Source organism: Syngnathus acus, chromosome 3 (genome assembly GCF_901709675.1).
Source record: "Syngnathus acus chromosome 3, fSynAcu1.2, whole genome shotgun sequence".
Lineage (NCBI taxonomy): Eukaryota > Metazoa > Chordata > Actinopteri > Syngnathiformes > Syngnathidae > Syngnathus > Syngnathus acus.
In genome coordinates this window covers 5,974,573-5,996,864 of record NC_051089.1, presented here as the reverse complement: position 1 = coordinate 5,996,864, position 22,292 = coordinate 5,974,573, and the positions used below count along the sequence as shown (strand labels likewise).

The 22,292-nt window shown below is 41.7% G+C and overlaps 1 protein-coding gene across 3 annotated transcripts in view; it reads left to right on the top strand.

The window, feature by feature from the left end:
- The window catches only part of LOC119120388 (protein unc-13 homolog C), a 77,990-nt gene that overhangs the window by 16,744 nt on the left and 38,954 nt on the right, over positions 1 to 22,292 (top strand). For all 3 annotated transcript variants that reach the window (XM_037247232.1, XM_037247231.1, XM_037247230.1), the window contains exons 3-15: positions 839 to 861; positions 1,416 to 1,462; positions 2,981 to 3,059; positions 5,878 to 5,883; positions 6,128 to 6,199; positions 10,040 to 10,259; positions 10,673 to 10,900; positions 13,412 to 13,553; positions 16,717 to 16,886; positions 18,766 to 18,881; positions 19,468 to 19,631; positions 21,611 to 21,767; positions 22,127 to 22,195. In XM_037247232.1, the coding sequence (XP_037103127.1) occupies positions 839 to 861; positions 1,416 to 1,462; positions 2,981 to 3,059; positions 5,878 to 5,883; positions 6,128 to 6,199; positions 10,040 to 10,259; positions 10,673 to 10,900; positions 13,412 to 13,553; positions 16,717 to 16,886; positions 18,766 to 18,881; positions 19,468 to 19,631; positions 21,611 to 21,767; positions 22,127 to 22,195 (1,493 nt within the window). The remainder of the gene's footprint in view (positions 1 to 838; positions 862 to 1,415; positions 1,463 to 2,980; positions 3,060 to 5,877; positions 5,884 to 6,127; positions 6,200 to 10,039; positions 10,260 to 10,672; positions 10,901 to 13,411; positions 13,554 to 16,716; positions 16,887 to 18,765; positions 18,882 to 19,467; positions 19,632 to 21,610; positions 21,768 to 22,126; positions 22,196 to 22,292) is intronic.

The window sequence follows — 22,292 nt, the reverse complement described above, 5'->3', positions numbered from 1 at the left end:
TTTCCAATCCTCGTTTTCATTCATTGGCATTTCTGCTAGGTGATTGCATTCCTGGGGAAAACGGCAGATTTAGTTGCTCCGTGCTCTCATATTTTAATCATTAATTGTCCTCTTGACAGCATGTCAACAGGAAACAAAATTGCATGGGGTTGTTGTAGTTACGGCTGCAATTTAATCACCCTCTTATGATCACCTGTGTGTAGTTTGTAGTACATAACATTTACACAACATCACCATCTATCATATGCCGATCAATTGTGGACTAATTACATCTCTGCGGTCCGGCCTAAGCTCTCCGAGCAGGTTCTTCTGCAAAAATTGCCATCCGATACCAAACCGTTCGCACTTGTCTAATGTAGCGTGTCAACATGCCTGGTAATTCAGGTGTTCGATCAAAGATGCCGTTTATATCGTGTTGCATTGATCCGGTATTTAACGTGCATGGTTGTTCATTTGGCTCAGCCCTCCTGTGTCATCAAAATATATATACTATATATATGCTCCATTTTGAGGTGTGTGTTAACTGCTTTACTCAGTAACAACTTTTCTCTATACAGTCGCTGATAAAAAATATTCCTGTCAAGGTGCCATGTATTTTAAAATTATAATCAAGATCAAATTGGGCCAGAAAGTGACAAAGCCTTAGATTTGCATGCATCTAAGACCGTTGATGAGTTTTCACTTATAAATCTATAATGATGTATCGCAATACACCAGAAAGTCTATGTTGTGACATTACCATTATCCTCACATAATGAGTTATGGCCCTATTCACTCGTTAATTGATTATGCAAGTAAGAAGCCCTTGATTGAATCTGCTGTCATTTTCTCCTTTCAGACTGCAGTGGTTTGGATACTCAGGTTTTAAGTCACTGTTCTTCTTGTACACGTGATGTTCACGCATGTGCATGTGTTTGTGTAAGCGTAGTGGAATGTGTCATCCATATACCAAATGTGAAAAGTCACTATACTTTATTTGTCAGGTGTTCAAAAGAAAATCCAGCATGTGTTAAAAAAAAAAAAATCCATGCCGTCATCCTGTCATAACCCTTTTCGCTACTCCTTTTTTTTCCCCGAGGAATTTGTGTGTAATATTATTTTGGTCAGTGAACAGGGAGCATTACACAATAGGCATATCTGGGCCCGAAGCACCAAGAGCGACATCATTTTCAGTCTTGAGCCCACAAATTACATTGATGTGGAATAATTTAGTCCATTTTCGCCTTTGGTGCTTCCCTCCCTTCCCGCTGTGCTCTCCGTCTTCTCCTCCTATTATACACCCATCATTTAGTTTATCCTGAATTGACTCCTGAACGTGGGGGGGTGTTTTGTTATGAATGAGCCATTTCGTGATTGGCCACGTAATTCGGAACCTGTGGTGGTTTTTAACAGTGCATTTGTCTTTTCTTTTGCAGCCTCGCAGTATTTTGGACCCCAAAGTGCTCGGCTTGCAGTCTGGAGGGTGAGTGGTAGCTCATGTCTAATCGGTTCACAGTTTCTGGTTGGGCTGTTTTTTATTTTACCCCACAAACAGAGGCAGCAAAATGTGACAGGATCTTTTGTTTCTCTGCCAGGCAGCCCCAATTAGTTAAGGTAGTATGAACCCTAGAATTTGTGAACTAGGGCAAGCTAAACACAAAGTATTAGAACAGTCAGGCCAATTTCTTTACTGTGGACTGTAAACATTTGGGCTTCACATTGAGGCATAGTTGTACTGGGACTGGATGCCAGGGAATTGAGGATTTCTAAAGCACTAATCCACATTAGTGTCACTTACGCTGGCTGACTTGGGGCTCCTGAATTGATCACCAACCAATCGAAGGGCACATGTATTTACACAAAGAACCGTTCTCACTCACGGTACCATCGAGGAACAATTCTGAGTCTTTAATACACCAAGGATATATGTTTTGGGACAAAACCCAAACAAGCAGAGACAGACCATACAAACTCCACAAAGGAAGGCCAAAGCAAATTTCTCATTGTTAGCCTATGAGCCAGAAATTTGATCCACGTACCTGCTCAGTTTTCTGCAATTTCCAAAAGTTACCAAAAAAGGTTACCACTATTTAACCCACATAACCCCAGCTCACAATTGGGCCATCTGGAGCACGACCTTTGCATAGAAGCAGCGAGAGTTAAAGCCCCCCCCCCCCCAGGGTGAGGCATGGACCCGCCCGGCTGCTCGTCACATTGTGTAACTCGGGGCCTGACACAAAAGGCTTGAGGAGCTCCAGTAACGCAGAGGAAGAACTTGCCGTCGAGGTCATTAGAGAGACTTTGAGTGACAGTTGAGGTGATGCCGCCCAGAGCCTGGTAGTGCAGGAACAAGGCTGGTGGGACGGCGGGGGAAAGGATGCGGATCAGGCCGATGGCGTGAGAGAATTGAGTCAACACCTAAATGTCACAACGACAGAAGCAATCGGCATCCTCGACAAAATGGGATATAGGAATTGAATTTAATGTCGCAACATAATGACTTGACTGCTGCGGTGGTGTCGGTTCCTACGTAAATCGAAATTCTGGGTGTGTCGCCACGGTACAAATTGATTTCTGAAATAAACGTGCTGCAATGAATCTAATTGGTTGGTTATTAAAATTAAATTAAAATCCAACCATTCCTTGGCATCTGTTGCAAAGAAACTACAACACCCCTGCTGTTACTACACTTCCTGGAGGAGCATTAAAGAAGCCACGGATGAGCCAATAGTTGAACAAACATGTTTTTGGGCTCTTCTGAAAAGTGATTTTGGAGGTACTTGATCCCGCCCGACGCCAGCGATGCGGCTTAGATGATCTAGAGCAGTACCACAATGGATTGCAATGAAGTCCTATCCAAAGGTGAGACAGGTGAAGGCAGGAGGCGTGATCCATGGTGCTTGTTGGCCCGCGTAAATCAAAAGTCCTCATAGTAGTAATGTCTCCCCCCGCGTGGCATTATTATGATATTAATACACTTTAAATCTGTCTGCTTCTCTAGGGCCGGCAGTATTCTTTACGGTATTGACAGCATGCCAGATTTACGCCGCAAAAGGACTGTGCCTCTTGTCCGAGACCTGGTGAGTCATCTGTCTTTAACGGGGTTGTGTGTGATTTATGTCAAAGCTATCTGAGTGACCTTACGGTGTGTCCCGCTGGTGGAACTCCACATTGTGTGAGTATCAGCTGAAGGAGCGGAATAGAAACGTAGCTTTACCGGCAACCTGATTATCATTAATTTTCCGAACGAGGAATAACAACTTGTAGTGCGTGTCGTCCCGTATAGTGCTTAAAAAGAAAATCTATGGGAAGATCCGAAATGATCACATGTATTCCACCTTGCACAATAGAAATAAACAATATAATGAGAAATAATTCCGAAAATCTAAATAAGATTACGACACTCTCCATCACACAATAGAGGTGTGTCAAACAATGACTGTCATGCAATCTTTATTTACTATAAACAAACAAATGGACTAAAAAAATATCTAGAGAATTCAAAATGTTGACTGCACATTTAGTCTTGAGCGATGCAAGCCATATTAATTAATTCATTAATAATGTGATCATTCGTCTTGTCAGTTATTCATGGGACCCGGCGGCTACATTGCGCAATAGAAATGAAGCGAACAGATCCAAATAATCTAGTCAGGAAATTTGCAGTACTCTGGCATTGTATAATGAAGTGATGAAACTCAAGTGCAAACCTCAGTGGATTAGACGACACTTGCTGTGTAAACTGGTTGCTTTGCAGGGACTACAGTGATGTGTTTGAGCTACACAGAAATTTAGATTTGTTAGAGCATGCTCCCACATTTGCTTTTATTGGCACATAATGTGTCATAACATACCCGACATAAACCCGACGCTCCACTTTAGCGACACACGATCGCCGCCTCTCAACAACAATGACGACAAATGTGTCTATTCTTGTTTGTCTGTGACCGTCTCTTGTGTATGTATGTTGCTCATCATCATGTACCTTAGCCGTAACCATGTAACAAAAAATAATTTAAAAAATCCGTAAATACTTTTTACTCTTTTAAAATCATGGAATAGGTTAATTTGAATGCTTGGATTACTATGGATGCTGATAAATGTTTATATCACAGTGAACAACATGAGTTGATGCTGTATTTGTCCATGTCTCTCATGAAATTAATAACCAACATTGTCTTGGTAAGTATGGGTTGTTGTCTTAATTATTACTTTATTTTTGTTAATCTTTTGGGATTTTGCGTGTATATTTTGCCATTCCTACATAAAACCCATCACAGTTATGGGTGATATTTTTCAGTGAGTTGTCAGATTTCAGCCTTTTTTTGATGACTTTTTCTTATTGTTATTGGATTCAACTTGAAATGTTGACAACTCAACCCAAAAATATATCTACGGGAGAGACTTCATTGACTCTTGATTTAACGGTGTGCGGCTTTTAAATCATGTAAAAGTGACGCTCGACAAGCCTTTTACACAAGGGATGAAGTCAGCAATAAAAAATTGGTGCCTGTCCCTCTCCCCCTCCCTTCTTGTCATGCGTTTGTCAATGCCCCCCCCACGCTCCCCCCCCTCATCTGCTGTATGATTGCTTCAGGGCAGCAGCAGCGGGGTTCACCAACATATCAGTATGAAGACGCACAAATAGAAAAAAAAAAGTCCAACTACGGAAATTGATTTAAAAAGCAGTGATATCGCCACTGATCAGATCCAATCAGTCATGTCGGATTGCCTGCAGCAACCTCAGCAGTGCTGGTGCATGTTGATTAAAAAAAATAAAAATAATCAAAAAAAACTTACATCAACGCTCACAGTTCATGTAGAGGTTCTTTCCGCCGTTCTCCATGGCCGTCTGTAGATCTTTACCATAGAAGAGGCTGGTGGTAAAGACCGGTCCACTATTGTCAGCTGTCAGTGTCTGTAGTGTGTGTGTGTCACCAATGGGTTCAAAAATTCAGAGGGTGTTCATTTTAAAACAAATGTCATTATCACATATATATGTGTGTGCGTGTCTGTGTGTATCTGTGCATCTATATTGGAGGTGGGACAAAATATCGACAGCAGAGGTTCTCAAGTACTGGTCTGTGGACTGGTATGGCCTTAAATAAATATAAAATAAATAGATGTGGAATAAATAGCGTGTATATATTTGTTTGTTTTTTGCAGCTTAGCGTATAATTGTGATCGCCGATTGTTTTTGATTGGTAATATACATACGCATGCGTCAAGTTGCCGGTCCAAGAAAACTGTACTACCGTGAACTGGTCCTTCGGAGAAAAGCGGTTGATGTATTGTATTCGAGTTACTTCTATTTCCATCGTAGCTGACCCCCCCAATCAATTATTCATACCATAACAACGATACCATGATCATAGTTGGCAGTGTACAGCATTGCAATTTCCTCTGCAATTCCCACCCCAGTCTACATGCGTGTTACCATTTGTGCGTTTGTGAACATCCGAGCAAGTGTGTATGCGTCAGGTTGGTGTATGTAGCACAGCTGGCTTCACCCGTACTGTCCGTCTGTGTGTGTTTCCCTCGGTGTTTCTCTAAAATGATTGTGCAGAGCATACAGCTGAACATATAAGACGGCGAGCTTGAGAAAAAAGTCAAGCATGACTGCAAATGAGTAATATTTAGTGCATGGATGGATTAAAAACACACACAAAAAAACATCATGCAATGGGCTTTGTGATGTCTGATGACGAGTTATCTGCCTAAAGGCTGTAAAGCAAAACAATCAGCAGTCCTGCATGGCAGTTAAGACACTTGTACGCTCACTTTGGAAAACAACGACTCTGCCGTTAGTGCTTTCAGTCCTAATTGACTTGCTGGAACTTGTCTAATTCTTTTGTGTCTCTCTTTCATCCTCATTTGGTGGACTCCTGGAAACCGCAGGCTTTGGTAAGATTCCTTTGTGTCTCTGCTCAAATTAATCTAGACTATACTTCTAAAGGTGGAACATAATCAGGACGCTGGCACGGATTGTGGAACTACTTTTCCCAGCTGGAGTTGGATTCTTATTTTTACATGTTCGTGCAGATGCATTGTCTGCCTGTGATAAATTGCAGAAAAGCTCTCAAAAATAGGTCATTGATTTCTTTCCTCCTCATCACCACCATGCACCTTGTTCCACTTCTGCTCACAGACCCTCACTGCTCGAAAGGCAGGCATCTCGTTTGCTCTGGTGAATCGCTCCACCCTGAACAACGAGGACTTGGTGAGTACCCGCTGTGCACGCTTGGCCTTTATTGTTTGGTTACAGCTGAGCTCTCAGATGAGGTTGTTCCCCAGACTGGGGAAGCCACGGGAGATGGTTATTTTAAAAGAAACCTAAGTGGCTCTACCGTTTATCAGCGCTGTGTGCCAGTTCTAAGAAATAAATGCCTCCCCCCCAAATAAACAGCTCCCTTTTGCCATTTGGAAACAAACAAATAGTTCTCCTGGGTCTGTCATTACCTCATTTCATAGATGCCATTGTTCACACATCACATGAAATATTTAAGTGCTGAGCCCATTAGAAATCCCTTGATAACCAAAACAGCAGCACTTACTGATGCATGTAAAAACTCTCAAACAGAAATATAGTGTGCGATCTTACACAGTATTAACGACAGTCACTCCACAGGTTTATGCTCATGTTTCTTGTTGGTAAACTTGTATCTCATTTTGCTGTATTTCATAATTAATGGCCATTTTTTTAAAAACAACATTTGCAACATGAATGGTTGATTTGTGCGTCATAAATTTGAATTTATTTTTAAACTGGGTTTGTCCTCATTAGGTTTTGTGAAATAACCCTACTCGCATGTCTGGCACATTTTCTGCCATTCATTAAAATTTGCTCCTGCTGTGTCAAATTTGACAACATCCAGTAATTATTAATAAACACCCAGCAACCATGGAAGGCCGAGCTACTGTAATAGAGAACAGGCGGAATGTAAAAGTCAATAGGAAGAGACACTTTTGTGGTGACCTCCAAAGCTGTCTCTGTATTAATTGATTGCAATTCGTCTCTCCCAGAGGGAGAGGTGGATTTACAGCAGGCAGGAGTGAGAGCACTTTCTCTGCAGAACAACAGGCAAACCAGGTTGAACTTGAGGCTACGTGAGAACTAAACTCCCTGCATTAAATATGGAAGCATTTCCAAAGATAGACATCAAGTATCCGATGCTTGTCCTGTATACTTATTTTAACATTTGCCCTGCAAATATAAAAAACAGAAACATGCTAAAAGCTACAATTGCTGAAAAAACTAACATGCTAACAGTCAGCATGTTAACGACTCGCAAAAACTACAAGCATTTCACCTCCTGCCTTGATGTCAGCGGCTAGTATTTCAAATGGGAATTGCTAACATGCTAACAACATTGCTAACAACTGGCAACCCAAGTACACTCGTCATGAATTAGGTCTATTGAGAATTGGTTTGTGAAGATATAGTAAGGGGAAAAAGTGTTTATCTTTTTAAGAAGATAATGCCGTTATTGACTAATTAAGGGATTGTTGTCTGTTGGAGTTGAGGTCACTATTTTATGATATCTGGTACCATTGTGGGAGATTAAAAGGATTTTAAAGACGGAAAATCCAGATGGGAGAGAAGAGACATGAAATATTCATTGTGTTTATTAGTGGAGCCGGGCTGCCCCCTTTTATAATTTGAGACTGTGCATCCTTGTAAGCAAGGGACCTAAAGGGGCAGCTGTCGAGAAGTATATTCGGACAGAGGGCAAACAGTGTTGTGTATTTTTGTGGTCGAGTTCCCAGCAAGGCTGCAGATTGTGCGGTTGTTGTAAGTAGGCCGAGCAGATGTCAGAGTTTTATCTGCTGCATTAAGTCCAGGAGAGTGCTTCTCTGTGAGGACTAGAAGAGGGGGCTGGAGGGCGGGCGAGTTGGGGGGGGGGGCTACGTACAGACAATCAAATGACGTTAGGGAGTGGATCCGGAGAAAAAAGGGTGATGAAAGAAGAATGGAAGGGGAGAAACACAGCGAGTAATTCTTCATAGCAGTCCGGCGGCGTTGACGTGAACGATCGGGCGTCCACGTTTGAACAAGCTGCCCCCTCACCTCCCGCGTTTGTGATGTCTCTCTATCCTACACATCCCGGCTGGTGTCTACCACTTTGTATTACCTTAAATGGATGTTTCAAATCAGCTGACGTATAAGACATCTGAATCATGTTTCCAGTTGATTAGCTTTTTAGGGCAGAGTGAAACTGTGTATGCGTCAGCTATTCGCAACTTTTCAGTTGTGGACAACATCAATACAAAGAACTTGGGTTGTGTTTATCTGTCTGTGGTCCAACCGTTTCACGACAGCCTTTGTGGTGCTGCATTTATCACAGTGATATCGATGTAATATGCATGACAGTGGGGTTAATGATTCAATAGAGTTAATATTCAATGAGGTAATTACTAAATACATTCAGGCATGTCGAGACCAAATCAAGATCAAGACTTTGAGGAGCTGACATCAACTAAAGACAAAGTCAAAATAAGGCCAAGGCAGGTAGAGGCCAAGTCAAGATAAAACTAGGGAGTTGAGATCAAATGAAGACGTAGACCAAGCCAGGTCTAGACCAAGGCAAGGCCAAAACCTAAGCAGCTGAGAGCAATATTAAGATCACAAGTTAAAAGGGAATTGATTCCTAACCCTACCAAAAAGTGGTCTTCAGACCCATTTCCAGACTTAGAAGAAATAGAAACTAATGTGACTTGAGTGTACCATTGGATTTTGCAAGTGGTTGTTTGGACAGAGTAGTTGACAGCACAGACAACAGGTGGTGAAAGGGAAAGGTCAAAGGGGATTCAAGGTTTTGACTCTGCTAGTGCCTTGCTCTCAGTTCGACTCGGTGTCTGTCAAACACTTCTGTCTCGCACAACGGAGCCAGGGTTACCTCACAGGGTGACTCACACCAGTGCTTTTCACACTTCTGCTGAGTGGTGTGATAGGCAGCATTGGGAGCACAGTGGATGAGAATTGTACTGGGTATTTGTTCTTTCCTTTTTCATTCATGAGGAATCCTGTGCATATGTCATCGATTGTGGCGGCAAACAAGCTAAATTACGTTCTGCACAAATCCCATTACCAGAATTCGAGTCCATGTAAAAACATCCAACTAAATGCTCAGTCCTGTATTCTGTTTCATATTTTTGATCTGAGCCTAAAAGTGATTTTTTTGGGTGGTAAATCACCGTTTTGTTTTTTTGAAGTTGAAAATGAAAAGAACACAATACACTGACTAAAAGGTATCAAAATATGCCTTCACAAATTATAGCAAGGGTGATCAACAATGGGGCGAAAAAAGTCTTGTTAAACCGTATTACAGAGGCTGTGAATAAATCTTGGACATCTGCTAGATCTCGTTGCCCTTAGATTAAAAAGAGAAATCTCTCAAGTCTCCCTTAGCGTTTCATTAAAGGTCCACTTGAGTTCAGCTCTTTGCATGAATCTTCGCGTTTAACCTAGCCTCGTTGTCTTGTCATCTGGCAGCATTTAATCATCTGGTGGTACGAGTGGGCAGTGTGAGCTGCTCTAAAGTTGTTTAACGCATGGGGAGGGGGTACAAGTTGAGATTTATCTCGCCTCCATGGATCCTGTCTTTCCACCACTTTCACTCCAACTCAATCTGGATCATTCCCATTTTTAAAACCTTCTTTAAAGCTCACATTGATTCTTCCGTCAAGAATTGGCAGGGTTTGCCCATTGTTGATGGCGCCACCGTTGCAGTAAAGCATTCTATTTGAGGAGGTTTCTGTCAAGACGGGCTTGTCAACGAGTGTTTCGGCACGGAGAGGCTTCAGTCTGCCAACCAGTCGATTGGAACAAAGCCTTTGGGGCTAAAGATGTTGTTAATCTGAGTATAATGAGATCTAAATCTGATTTACTCTCCTACGCTTTGAACTTTGCTATAGTTAGAAGTTGATCAAGCCAACTTGGACGGTGACAGTCAGGGGTACGCAAGTGCGCACGCGTAGAGAAAATAGTGAATTTTGCATCACAGTTGGTTCAATCTCTTTAATCCATGGTAATCCTTACACGTCTTTTTGCTCTTTTCAGAAACTTCACGTCTTCAAGAAGACCCTGCAGGCCTTGATATACCCAATTTCTTCCACAACACCACACAACTTTGAGGTGTGGACGGCCACTGCGCCCACTTACTGCCATGAATGCGAGGGACTCCTGTGGGGCATCGCCCGCCAAGGGATGCGCTGCTCCGAGTGTGGCGTCAAATGCCACGAAAAGTGCCAAGACCTGCTCAATGCAGACTGTTTACAGAGTAAGTCTGAAAATTGAATCGTCAACAATCAATTGAAAAAATTGTCTCGCTCAGACACTTTCACACATTATCCTATCCAATCGGTATTGTAATCAGGGTTGTCCCGTTTGTAACACTGTCGGATAATAAAAAAAAAGTGCCGCAGCATGCTAGTGGCAATCTATTCACAGTTAAAGGGATTAGCTACACCTAAACGTGATGCTTTGTAACAGTATGATACTAGCATAGCAATTTTTCTCCGACTCAAACAACGATTCATCCTTATCAGTCTGATAAGGATGAATCAAATCTTAAATTATGAGCCTTTTTGCAGATGAAAGTCAGTTCATCAAAAAAATTAAACTCAAGAGAGAGCTACTCTATTGTTCGGGGACACATTCTGTCTATAACTCCAAATCTGCCATCTCTTTTAGGGGCAGTGGAGAAGAGCTCCAAACATGGGGCAGAGGACAAGACCCAAAACATAATCATGGCTATGAAGGAGCGAATGAAGATCAGGGAAAAGAACCGACCCGAGGTGTTTGAAGTGATCCAGGAGATGTTTGACATCTCCAAGGAGGACTTCACCAGCCATCTCAAGACAGCCAAGCAGGCTGTGCTGGACGGCACCTCCAAATGGTCGGCTAAAATCAGCATCACTGGTAAGCTGTAGCTCCAATAAAAACAAGACACACGCTGGCTGCTTCTGGCAAATGTTAAACATGCCTAAAATAAAAAGCCTCCCAGAAGTACCGATGTGCAAGATTTTGTAGAGTTCATTCCTAGGTTAATCCCGCAACAGGATATGCTCATACACGTTTACACGGTGAGCTCTGAAAATGAACACACCAGCAAGCAGTTTGAGATGCCAATCAAAATGTCAAGCGCCTGAATGGAATTTGACACGACAGCTCTTGAGTGCACCTTCATTTTTTTTCTTTTTTGAATACGCATACATTTCGGGATAGCTCTCTCTCCATTTCATGGGTTATTTCATGCTTAATACAACCGAACATTTTCTGCTGGTTGTAAAGGGAAATTGACGATCCGTCCCTCATCATGAACTTTATCGTCTTTGCCAGCCTTTCTAGTAAAAATGCAATGACGACAGCAGAACCCGTTACTAGCTACGGTCGGAGTGCCATTGATAAAAATTCCCCATTCACAGATATTTCAATTAGGAAACTATAAACCAAACCCAGTCTTTGCCCTTTTTGTGAACAACACTTGGGCCAACAATAGAAGGAAGGTCAGCAGGGTAGCCTGATTCTCAGGACCCCAATCCATCTCTATGGTAACTGCTGTTTGTCAGGCTCAGGTCCGTTACTGCCCGTTTTGCAGTTTTGGCTTTGTCAATACATGAGAGAGCAGCAGAGGCCAAGGAAGTGAGGCACAAATAGAGAGCGCCAATATTGGATTGGAAGAGTGAAAACAGAAAGAGAGCAATCTTTTGAAAAAAAACCAAGGGTTGCCGCTGGCAATATCCCAAGAACCTATTGAATGTCCCCTTTTTAGAATGCGGGTATTGATTGGTTATTTGGTCATCATTCATGAAATAAGCAACGACTGACTCTGCAGCTCCTAGACAACTACCAAGATCTATTCTGCCTCTATGCTTCTTAATCTAACATCAATTAAATCTTGGATCTGCAGTAGATGATGATTTTTTTTAACATAATATTCTCAGTTCTTCAGCATATACTGTTAAATCTGTAGTGTAGTTAATAACCGACCATCGTGTTGTTTCATCTTGCAACAAGGTACAAGCTGAGTGAAATCTACTATATGGATCAGAAGTACGTATATATCATAGGAAGTCACACACTGTCTGTTTTCATTTGGAGCCATTCATTCCTAAACACTTGATCAAATTGAACATAAAACATCAACACACAGTGATGGCGATGAAAAGACAGCCTTTGTGTTTTTATGAATGAATGTCATTTTTACTACGATGGGGACCAAGTGACATATAAAGTTTCTCACCAGACAGCAACTTCCAAGGTTAAATGACCAAGGGGCCATCTAAAACCTTCAATCCTGGCTGGACTTTATTGAGGAAGTTAGTGTGACTGCAATCTGTTAGTGAAAGCAGAGATTTTCCCTGGATAATACACCAAAATAGGTTGTAAGACATACTTTGTTTTTTTTAGATTATGCTCTTCTACCACTGAAGACATCGTGTTTGTGTGTATTCTGGGAGTAAACGGGTCACCGTGGTACGACCCTCTCGAGTCACGCCCTGGATATACATCTAGAATGAATTATTTACTAACTTGTCTATTGCATATTTAACGACCCAGTGTCTCCATCACCCCTTTATGGAGCTGAAATATAACTGTCTTACTTCTTGCATCGTCGTCAGTGTGTATAGAAGTATAGGATTCTGAATCACTCGTCCGCTGCCCGGACAGAAGGTTAATTATGGATCAACTTAACACTGTGTGCAAAATGAAAGGAATATCCATCCTGTCAGTGAAGTCAGAGGTGATTTTTTTTTTAGCCGCTGGCTATTAAGCATGAAGTTGAACAAAAGAAGTGAACTAGTAAAAATATTACTGCTTGACGAATTTTCTCGAAACTTGAGAAAAAACATTTGCTGATGATTTCTCCAAACTCAATGTTGAGTTTTAAGTACATGTGTGATTTGATTTAAGTGTACTTGCTAATTACTTGTCCAACCATCAAATGTAAAATGACTCAACCAAATAATTATTGGGACACGCCTACTGAGCCTTGCGGTGTTTTTACAAAAAACTATTTTATGACAAAAATGCATAATGGCTCTCGAAGTAGAAGTAAGGAAAACAGACTTGTTGCTCAGAAAAGTAATCTCCATGGAAACCATCATGGGAAACACTTGTATGGCCATTTGTTAAGATGCAAATACAAAGACCAAAGCTAAAACCCAGCTTAAAAATTACATCTTGGAATACCTTCACCACTGTTTTATCCAGTCTGTGCACACACACCTCTGACATTTACCAAAGGCTTAGCACCAATCCTTGCACTGATACATCACAAGAGGGCCGGTTCATCAAAATGATAGACCACTGAAGTAGGGAATCGGCGATCCCATGACAATAACAGCAAGACCATTCCGAGTATAAGCCATTGTACATAAAATTGAGAACTTCACTTTTCTTAGCATCATTCACTTCTTCCTCTTCCAGTCATGAGTGCTCAAGGGCTCCAGGCCAAGGATAAAACGGGCTCCAGCGACCCATACGTCACTGTCCAGGTGGGAAAAACCAAGCGCCGGACAAAGACCATCTTTGGCAACCTCAATCCAGTGTGGGATGAGAGGTTCTACTTGTAAGTAGACACCTTTTGCACAATTCATTCTCTCTTTGGTTCCAGCAAAGGCTGTTTTTTTTTTGGGGGGGGGTGTCAATCCATTATTTAGCATGCAGACCTGTGTTATTAATAGTTTAGAGGAGCACAATTTGATAGAAGTTATAATTCAGCATCTGCAGCACAATATTGCTAAAACCGGTCCTGCTGCAGTTGTACAGAACCATCCATCAGGGTATGCACGGGAGTTCTTATCTGTGTGTTTTTTCCAACCAAATAAATTGCAGGTGACGTAATATGTCCTCCCTAAAAGTCACACCTATCTGCCTCTTTTTCTCCTGCTCTGAAGAGTGTGTGTAATAGTCCCAGACATTTCTTGACTGATTACTAGCTACCTGACTATTTTTGCTCGGTAATAACACCAAAAAAAAAGAGAAGGGAACACTGTGACCAACACATGGTGTGCAAGAGGAAGGCGACATGCTGAATATCTGCTTTCCTGTCCTCTTGTCCTTGGCTTTTGTGGCGCAGTATTTGCATTTGTCTCCGGTTAAGACTATAGATAAAATGGCATAGCAACAACACACATATTAAAGCACAACTTAATCATTTTCTACCCATTTTGGAGGTGAAAAGAAAACAGCCGTGAGTCATACGTGGAACAAGTCAAGGGGTCTTATCTGTTTACACCTGTGTCTATGTCAGCCTAATGGCTTTCGAGCACCTTCCTTTGTGCTGATAGCTGATGATGATGATATCGCTAATGTTGCTGCATTAAGTGAAGACGCATTGCATCAATGACGAGCTGGCTTCAGAGCCATTTATGCTCAGAGATGTTGAGTAGCAACCGTTATCAAACATGTTTAGTATTAGATCACTAAAATTTCACACAATGGCGCTGAGGACACTTTAAGTGAATTCTATTTATAGAGCATTTCTCCCGAAGAGTTAATATAAGATATTATATCTTATATAATATAAGAGTTAAATAATTAATTATTCAAACATGGCAATCATTAATTATTATAAGTCAATGAAAGGTCTGTGAGACAGTGAAAAGCAATTAGCAGTTGCAATTTCTAATGACTGGCACATTTTTTCTTTCTCATTTTCCATCTCAAAAGGTGAAAAACTGTCAAACATTGCAAATATTTCACAGCCAGGTTTGATCAAACAGGTAATTACCATCACATTCTGGAAAAAAAAGCAACAAGTAAAGCTCATTAAATACAAATTCATGATTGAACCGGAGGATGTATTTTAATCCGCAGAATCTCATGTTTAATGTGCATGTAAATATGTGGCATGGTGATACCGTATGACTCACAAGCTAGCGTTTGCGCAAGGGTTGTCCTCAGTTGCTCTATGGAAAGCTCCGCTTCCCAAAAAGCCCTTCAGCAACTGATATGTTGATAAATCTGTAGCCAGTGAGACGTGCATATTATGCATTGAGGCCGGTCACTGTATTCGGATGCTCCGAGAATGCTCTAGAATCACGCAAACGTCAGCACACATCTGGTTATAAACTCACTATTTTTATCCCCCGTGTGTTACGAGACTGAGAATGGCTCAAGCATCATTTTCTCTCATCAGCATTTTTTTTTTTCCCCAGCTAAAGTGTCGTTCCGTCGAGTACTCATTTCGGTAATACGAGTTAATAAATCGAGGTGAGTTGCAGCAGGATGGGATCGGGTGGCATTCATCAACGTACAACAATCAACATAAAAACAAGCAGGTCTTGTCTCCGAAAGCAGATTTATAGTGACAAATCTCCTCATGCGTTTGATGCCCCACGCTAGGCAACAATAGCGCTTGGCCAACCGTTGACGCCGAGCTCAACCGTGATCGCCGTAATGTGGGAGTCTGTGTGTTTATGAATCACTGCGCAAGCTCAGCTGTCGTTTTACTTGCCAGGATGCTACGCTCGAGTGAAGGGCTTGGGTTTAATCATTCCTGCGGCGGTTTGCATGCATCCTTATAGTTTATATTCTTAGATTAAGATCAACTATGACTGGGGCATTACGGAACAATGTGAATTTTTCTGATATTTTTTTGTACAGTAAAGCAGCACATTTTTAAAGAATAACGAAATTATATATTATATTATATTTTATTTTATTTTATTTTGTCTGCGTGAGATGTGAAATTCTTCATTTTGTAAGTTGGAAGTCACAGTTGTCTATGATTAGTAAAGACATAATAACCGTAAATCTTTCAATTTAAAACGCTTTATTGCCACCATTATAACCCAATAAAAATGAAAAAGTACGCTTGTGTGACATGAAACTCGTATATCACAAGCTAGTTTCTTCCGTAATCTTGAAATTGTGCATCTACAGTAAATATTTGTGCATGCAAAACAATCAAATGAAACTCTGTGATGGAAATAATAACTGCAACTTGCTGCCTTTGGCCCTTGCGCGCAACCTCCACACCTGTAATGAGGCTCCAGCGGTGACTGTCATAAAACTTTCCTATTACTACAGGGATGTAGATTAATAGAGTGATACATTACCATGTGCTTAGCAAAAAGCAAAATCCAAGTCGAGCGCAGCTGCAATCATGTGGGGCTTCCCAAAGAAAGGGATTAGCGTAGAAATACTGCAACTGGCGTTCCGGTGGATTTTGCACCCAAGACGTCATTAGTACACGTCCTAATCTGTTGGCTATAATTGCGAGGGCGGACGGTCTGACCCCGTCTTTAAGTATTGGGCGGTGTTGCGTTAGCCCGTCGGACAGAAGCGACGTTTATTTCACAATGTTTTCACAAATAGATAATCCTCCTTGTGAACGCGACGCAGTCATTCTTGTGTAACACGCAGCTCCACGCTGATGATCTTTGCATGCGCTCCGAGAGAGTCGTGCAGAGGAAAGGTCACGAGGCGTCTTGGGGGTGACGCTCCCTGACAGGCAGCGAACAAGATTCGGCATACACACAAATGAAATGCGTGCCCATTCACACAGAGATTTTTATCTTATGACAGGCAAGAATTGTTCTCAGTTTATAAAAAAAAAAAAAAGGGTTAGGAAATGTGCGTCTTATCTCCAATTGCGAATTCGACATTAAATCATTCTGCTCGGCTAAACGCCTCGACCCGATGAGCTGACAGCCAAACGCGACGCTGTGGAACACGACGCCGCTGATTGCTTTGACCGACATGTCTTTCCTTGTGTCGTCCCCAAGCGAATGTCACAACGCCACGGATCGAATCAAGGTGCGAGTGTGGGATGAGGACGACGACATCAAGTCGCGGGTGAAACAGCATTTCAAGCGAGAGTCCGATGACTTCCTGGGTCAGACCATCATCGAGGTCCGCACGCTCAGTGGGGAAATGGATGTTTGGTACAATCTAGGTAAGTTTTGTAACCGCAAATGACACACAAGACGATTTGACAACAAAATGCCTTGGAGCATCTCTTCCAACTACTAAACTGTGGCTTTTAGCACGCAACCAAGCCTGAAATACCGCTGTGCCAAAAGTACCTCAAGCGTCAAACATCAAAAGTGGCGGGCTGCCCAGGGCCACTGAAGCCTTCTCTGCTGTCCTGAACACTACAAGAAGTACAGAGAAATTTCCAATTATCATGAACTCATTCACTACCATTGACAGCTATAGACGTCAAAGATTCATTTTATCAGAGCTGGCAGGTAATGAAGCCATATTGGGTGGAGCAGTATTTCGTTGTAGGATATTAGGAAAATATTCTCTGAAAGTTTGAGGAGGATAACCAGTAACTATAAAGACTTCGGGTAGAGCTAATTTAAACAAATGCACCTTTTAGTCCATGATGCAACTTAATAATTTAAGAAAAAAATAATAAATCAAGATGCTGTCCCTTTAATTTCCTATCATTGTTACCGGCCATTCATCAGGCCACAAAGTTTATGTTCGACAAGCAAATAGATCTTCTTCTCCTGGCCTCTCTTACAAAATCCCATTACACAGTAGCCACAGTGTAACCATTATATCCGCTCCCATCCAATAACCATTATCCTCAAAGATAGCAGGATAAATTTATGGTCAGCTCAAGTGTGTTCCAAGGGAGCCCATCAATACTCCTCAAGTACCAAAGAACGCATGGGCTCTGTGGTTCCCAACCCAAGTGTTCCCCTATTTCCGCCCTGCCGTTGGTTCAAATATTGGCTTAAGAGGAGTGCAGACTGCAGTTAAAGTATTGTTTGTCTCTCTCACTAAATGGAAGCCATTTGCGCTGCGAGTGACCCCGTGCCCGGTGGCGTGGTTCAGAGTCTCTTTAAATACCCGCGATGAATGTTTAAAAGGCCTTTCCCGAGGTGGGTGATCACCCATCCAGCTGCTCTCCTCTTGAAGCCTCTTAAGTGCCTCTCCAGCACGAGGCCTCACGCATTCGCTTCGCAACCTTATTATTAACCAAAGTAAGGAGTAGCATGTCGCTATCTTTGTTTACCGCTGATATCTGCAGTTTACCAACAGACTAACTCAGTATGTTTTACCGTGCATGCTTTTATTTACATTACTCACACCAAAAAAGTAGCTTGGAAGACTCGGATCTTATCTGGACTCTTCCATAACAATTTCGTGTTGAATGACTTGTGGAAAGCTTCAGGTCGCATCCTGATTGTAAATCGTCACGTTTATGCTACAATCATTGACTTTTTGTCTCCGCTTAAGTCAAAATCGTAAATTGAACAGTTTTAACACTTAGGATCGTTGGACCAAATGGTTTTGTAAGCAGATAAGGGACTCCTGACTTTGACTGCTAGAAGGGGAAATGCTGAAATATGACCAGAAGGTCAAAATGGTGTGCCACACTTTACACAACACCTGGCATGATTAATGTTAATATTTTCTTGTTGATTATACACTTTTTAAGAGTACGACAGCATTGATGCTTTACAGTACATGAAGTCATCCAATCAATAATTCTTGTCTATTGCTCTTCTGCCTTTAGATAATGTGATTCATAGATGCTGGTTGATTTATGGGCACTGCTCTATAAGTCATGTTGTTATGATGCGTTCAAGGACACATTTACACAATAGAGGACTGTGACTGTACTGTAATGTTACACTCTGGAATTTGTCATTACGTTTAACAGCTTTTGCCAACGAATGGAACGAAGTGTCCAATACGGGTTCAAGAATAAAGTAAAACTTTTAACTCGAGTTTGTTTTATCATGATTATTATTTGAGGGTTTTCTATCACACCCTCAGTTCAGTTTCGTATTAAGCCGGCACGATGTGTTTTACAGATAAGAGGACCGACAAGTCGGCCGTATCCGGTGCCATCAGACTCAAGATCAGTGTGGAGATGAAGGGGGAGGAAAATGTAGTGCCACCTCACGGCCAGTACACTTGTTTACATGAGGTAACCTTGATAATTTCAAACTTTTATACATAAATTGTCACCTAACTGAGAAAAGTTTGAACATTTTTGTTAAGCTTATTTCAATTTTCTTGTGTTGGTACAGTGCAGACATCGCCACGGATGTTTTTATTTGTAAAATCTGAGAGCATATTATTCTCTAAATTATCTGGACAGTTTTGATGGTGGCTCAGATAGTAGATAGGGAGCCCTTATTCCCTGTGATGTCACTTTCAGTTGACAGCAAGACTTTCCGTCTGCGGGCCTTGAGTTGAACAGATGCTCTAATGCGTGCAGAAATGTGAGCAGAAATTGTAAATGTGAGTGGCTTGGCAACCAATTCAGGATGAACCCCGACTCTCGCTCAAGGCCAGCTGGGATCTGCCACAACTCACCCTAATTGAAGTTTCTCGGGATTCTTTCTATTTATGTGCACACACCAAATATTCTACTCCCTCAAATACTACACATGGTACTGGCCATATATTTGAAGTAACGGTGTGTGAACATGGAATGGTAGGCTTTCTATCTGCTACAGTGCAACAGTGACTCTCCATCACCGTGTCCTTATCTCCTATCGCACTCGCAGAACCTGTTCCACTACTTGACCGAGGGCAAGAACAACGGCGTGGTGAAGATCCCAAAGGTGAAAGGTGAAGAAGCGTGGAAAGTCTACTTTGACGACGTGTCCCAGGAGATAGTGGACGAGTTTGCCATGAGATACGGAGTGGAGTCCATCTATCAGGCCATGACGTGAGTCCCGCCCTGATCTATGGTCCCGTAACTCAGACATCGCTCACTGTCTCATCGGACAGAGTGGAGGGCAGAAAGAGAAAAGGAAGAAGATGATGACTATAGTAGTGTCTCCTCAGCATTATCAGAGCGCTGAGGACTATTGAGTTTCTAAGCTTGATTGATTCATTGCTGGCATCCAGCAAAAACTTTGAAATCTGCTTTGGTCAGATTGATTGTAAACACGCACAAACTATTTCCTGATTGATCCCATTCCGTCTCGCCATCTGTCTGTCCGTCTTTCTGTCCATCAGTCCATCTATAAGTGCTTAGGAATTTTACCTTTCTAGCTGAGATAGATTGTGACTTTTTCCTCAAAGGCCAAGAAGATATAAAAGTTTGGAGACATGTCTTCCTAAAGAGGCTCAGCGTTGGAGTGTGTTACCGTTCTATTCTGCGCTCACATTTTGCCTCGCTGCTCTCACAAATGTGACGGAGAATACATCAGTTTCTACAAGATCTCATTGATTGGGTTTCAAACAACATTTTTCTCTCTTAAATGCTTCAAGCTCAGAACCTGTTGAGGACGTTACAACTCACCATAAATACTTAAAAGGCTCAACCTGTCCACCTTTTTTTGTTCAATAACTGTCTCTCTCCGAAAATGTTTTCTCCTCTGCTCCCAGATTATATTCAGTGGGGAAAACAAGTCACTAAGAGGGAGTAATGGCTTTCGGGATTGAACTATCTGAGCACCACAGGATTTGAACAGATGGAATCATCAGTCACTTTACGTCGTTCTTCCTTTTCGCCCCCCTCACAACAATCGCCTCTGGCTAATTTGGCGTCTGAAAGCAGAGTAATTAAGTAGGCATTTGGATCAGAGCATGTTTGTGTGCAGCCTGTTCCGAGAATTTAGTCAAATGTGAAAACTGCATGTTCTTTTGAACTCTTCCACAATGGAAGCATAATAATGCTTCAAGTTCAGACATTTTCCCATAGAAAATGCTGCAATGAGAAAACCTCCTCGGTGAAAGCATCGGTAAAGCAAAGCAGCTATTTTCAGGGGTTTTGTTGGATTCAGCAGGGTGTTTCACCTTTGCTATATTCTTTTTTGCATTCACGTAAACTTGTGGATGACAAAACATTTTTATGCCCTGCAATGTAGAATAGCACAGGTTTTATAGGCCCTGCGAGCAGTCATGCAGATGCTACACCATTCATGTATTAGCATACCGTCCTCATTTCAGAGAAAATCTGGGCTGTGGCTGAGTTTCCGCAATTCACGCCCGGTCTTATGAATGTGTGAGCGTGAACTTATTTCATGTTCATGAATGTATAATGATGCTTTTTATCGCTCAGAAATGTTGTTTGGGAGCAGTGGACAGGAGAATTGCAAATTGAATGCTTTACCCTCCTGTTTCCATGGTAATGTTGACTTAAGTAGAAATGTTTTTTTTTTAGAGAATTAGCTGAGTTTGAAGAGTTTTCTCAAGGTACACTATCAGCTGAATTCCAAACTCTGAATAGCCCATATGATGGATTAATCTAGTAACTTTATGTTTATTGTAACATGCTGATTCCAAACGGCTGTTAGCATCTGTTAGATGCACAGAATGACTATATTAGTAAATAAATAGACAAATAAATAACTAGAATTGTGGTTTTAGTAACACCGCAACAATAAAAAGCTTTGATTTACTGTCCAAGCAGCTTGATTTGTTTCATCGCTAATGCAAAGGCTATTCCCGCGTACACACCTTTGCTTTCCCACACACCTCTGCATTATTCATTCAGGATCCTTCAAATATGAAATCACTCATCAGAGGGAACATCAATAATACAGTGATTACTTAAGCGCAGACCGATTCATAAAGTTATCAAGCTGCCAAGGTATTTAGAGTTCATTTGCGTCGTTTCAAATCGTTTACGGGTTTATTGTTCTTAATTGTGTCCACGTCCCAAAATGACTCACAATTGGCATTTATTTTCCATGGCAGGCATTTCTCCTGCCTGTCCGCCAAGTACATGTGTCCCAGTGTGCCGGCGGTGATGAGCAACCTGCTTGCCAACATCAACGCCTACTTTGCCCACACAACCACTACCACCACAACTACCGCGTCAGCTTCGGATCGATTTGCCGCCTCCAACTTTGGGGTAAGTGCGATCACGCTTTAATGTAAATCTGGAACAATTGGAATAGATGTCAACCAAAAGGGTAATATCTAAATTCTCCATGTGAGAGCTCTGTGTGGCCTCACTGATGTCACATTTTTCTTCAGGCTATAAACTATTTGCACTTCTGCTGTTTGAAGTCAAGCTAAGCATTTAAAAGACTGCATTTGTTAATGTTTTCAAGTATTTGTGTGTGCTGGCCAATTGCACATTGAGATATGCGACAATTTGTAAGGTATCAAATGACACTTCCAAACATTTCATTCAACAAGCAGTGATATAATTGTTTTGGTCCAATTCCAAGTTGTGACTAAATCGTAATCGATTTTTTATCTCGACAGAGGGAGAAATTTGTGAAATTACTGGATCAGCTGCACAACTCGCTGAGGATCGACCTGTCCAAGTATCGGGCAAGTCTCAGCTCTTACTTTGTCTCATAAGTCAGCGTGATGAGAAGTGTCCTTATTAGCCAACTCATTTGGCAATTGTTAAAATTGTTGTTTATAT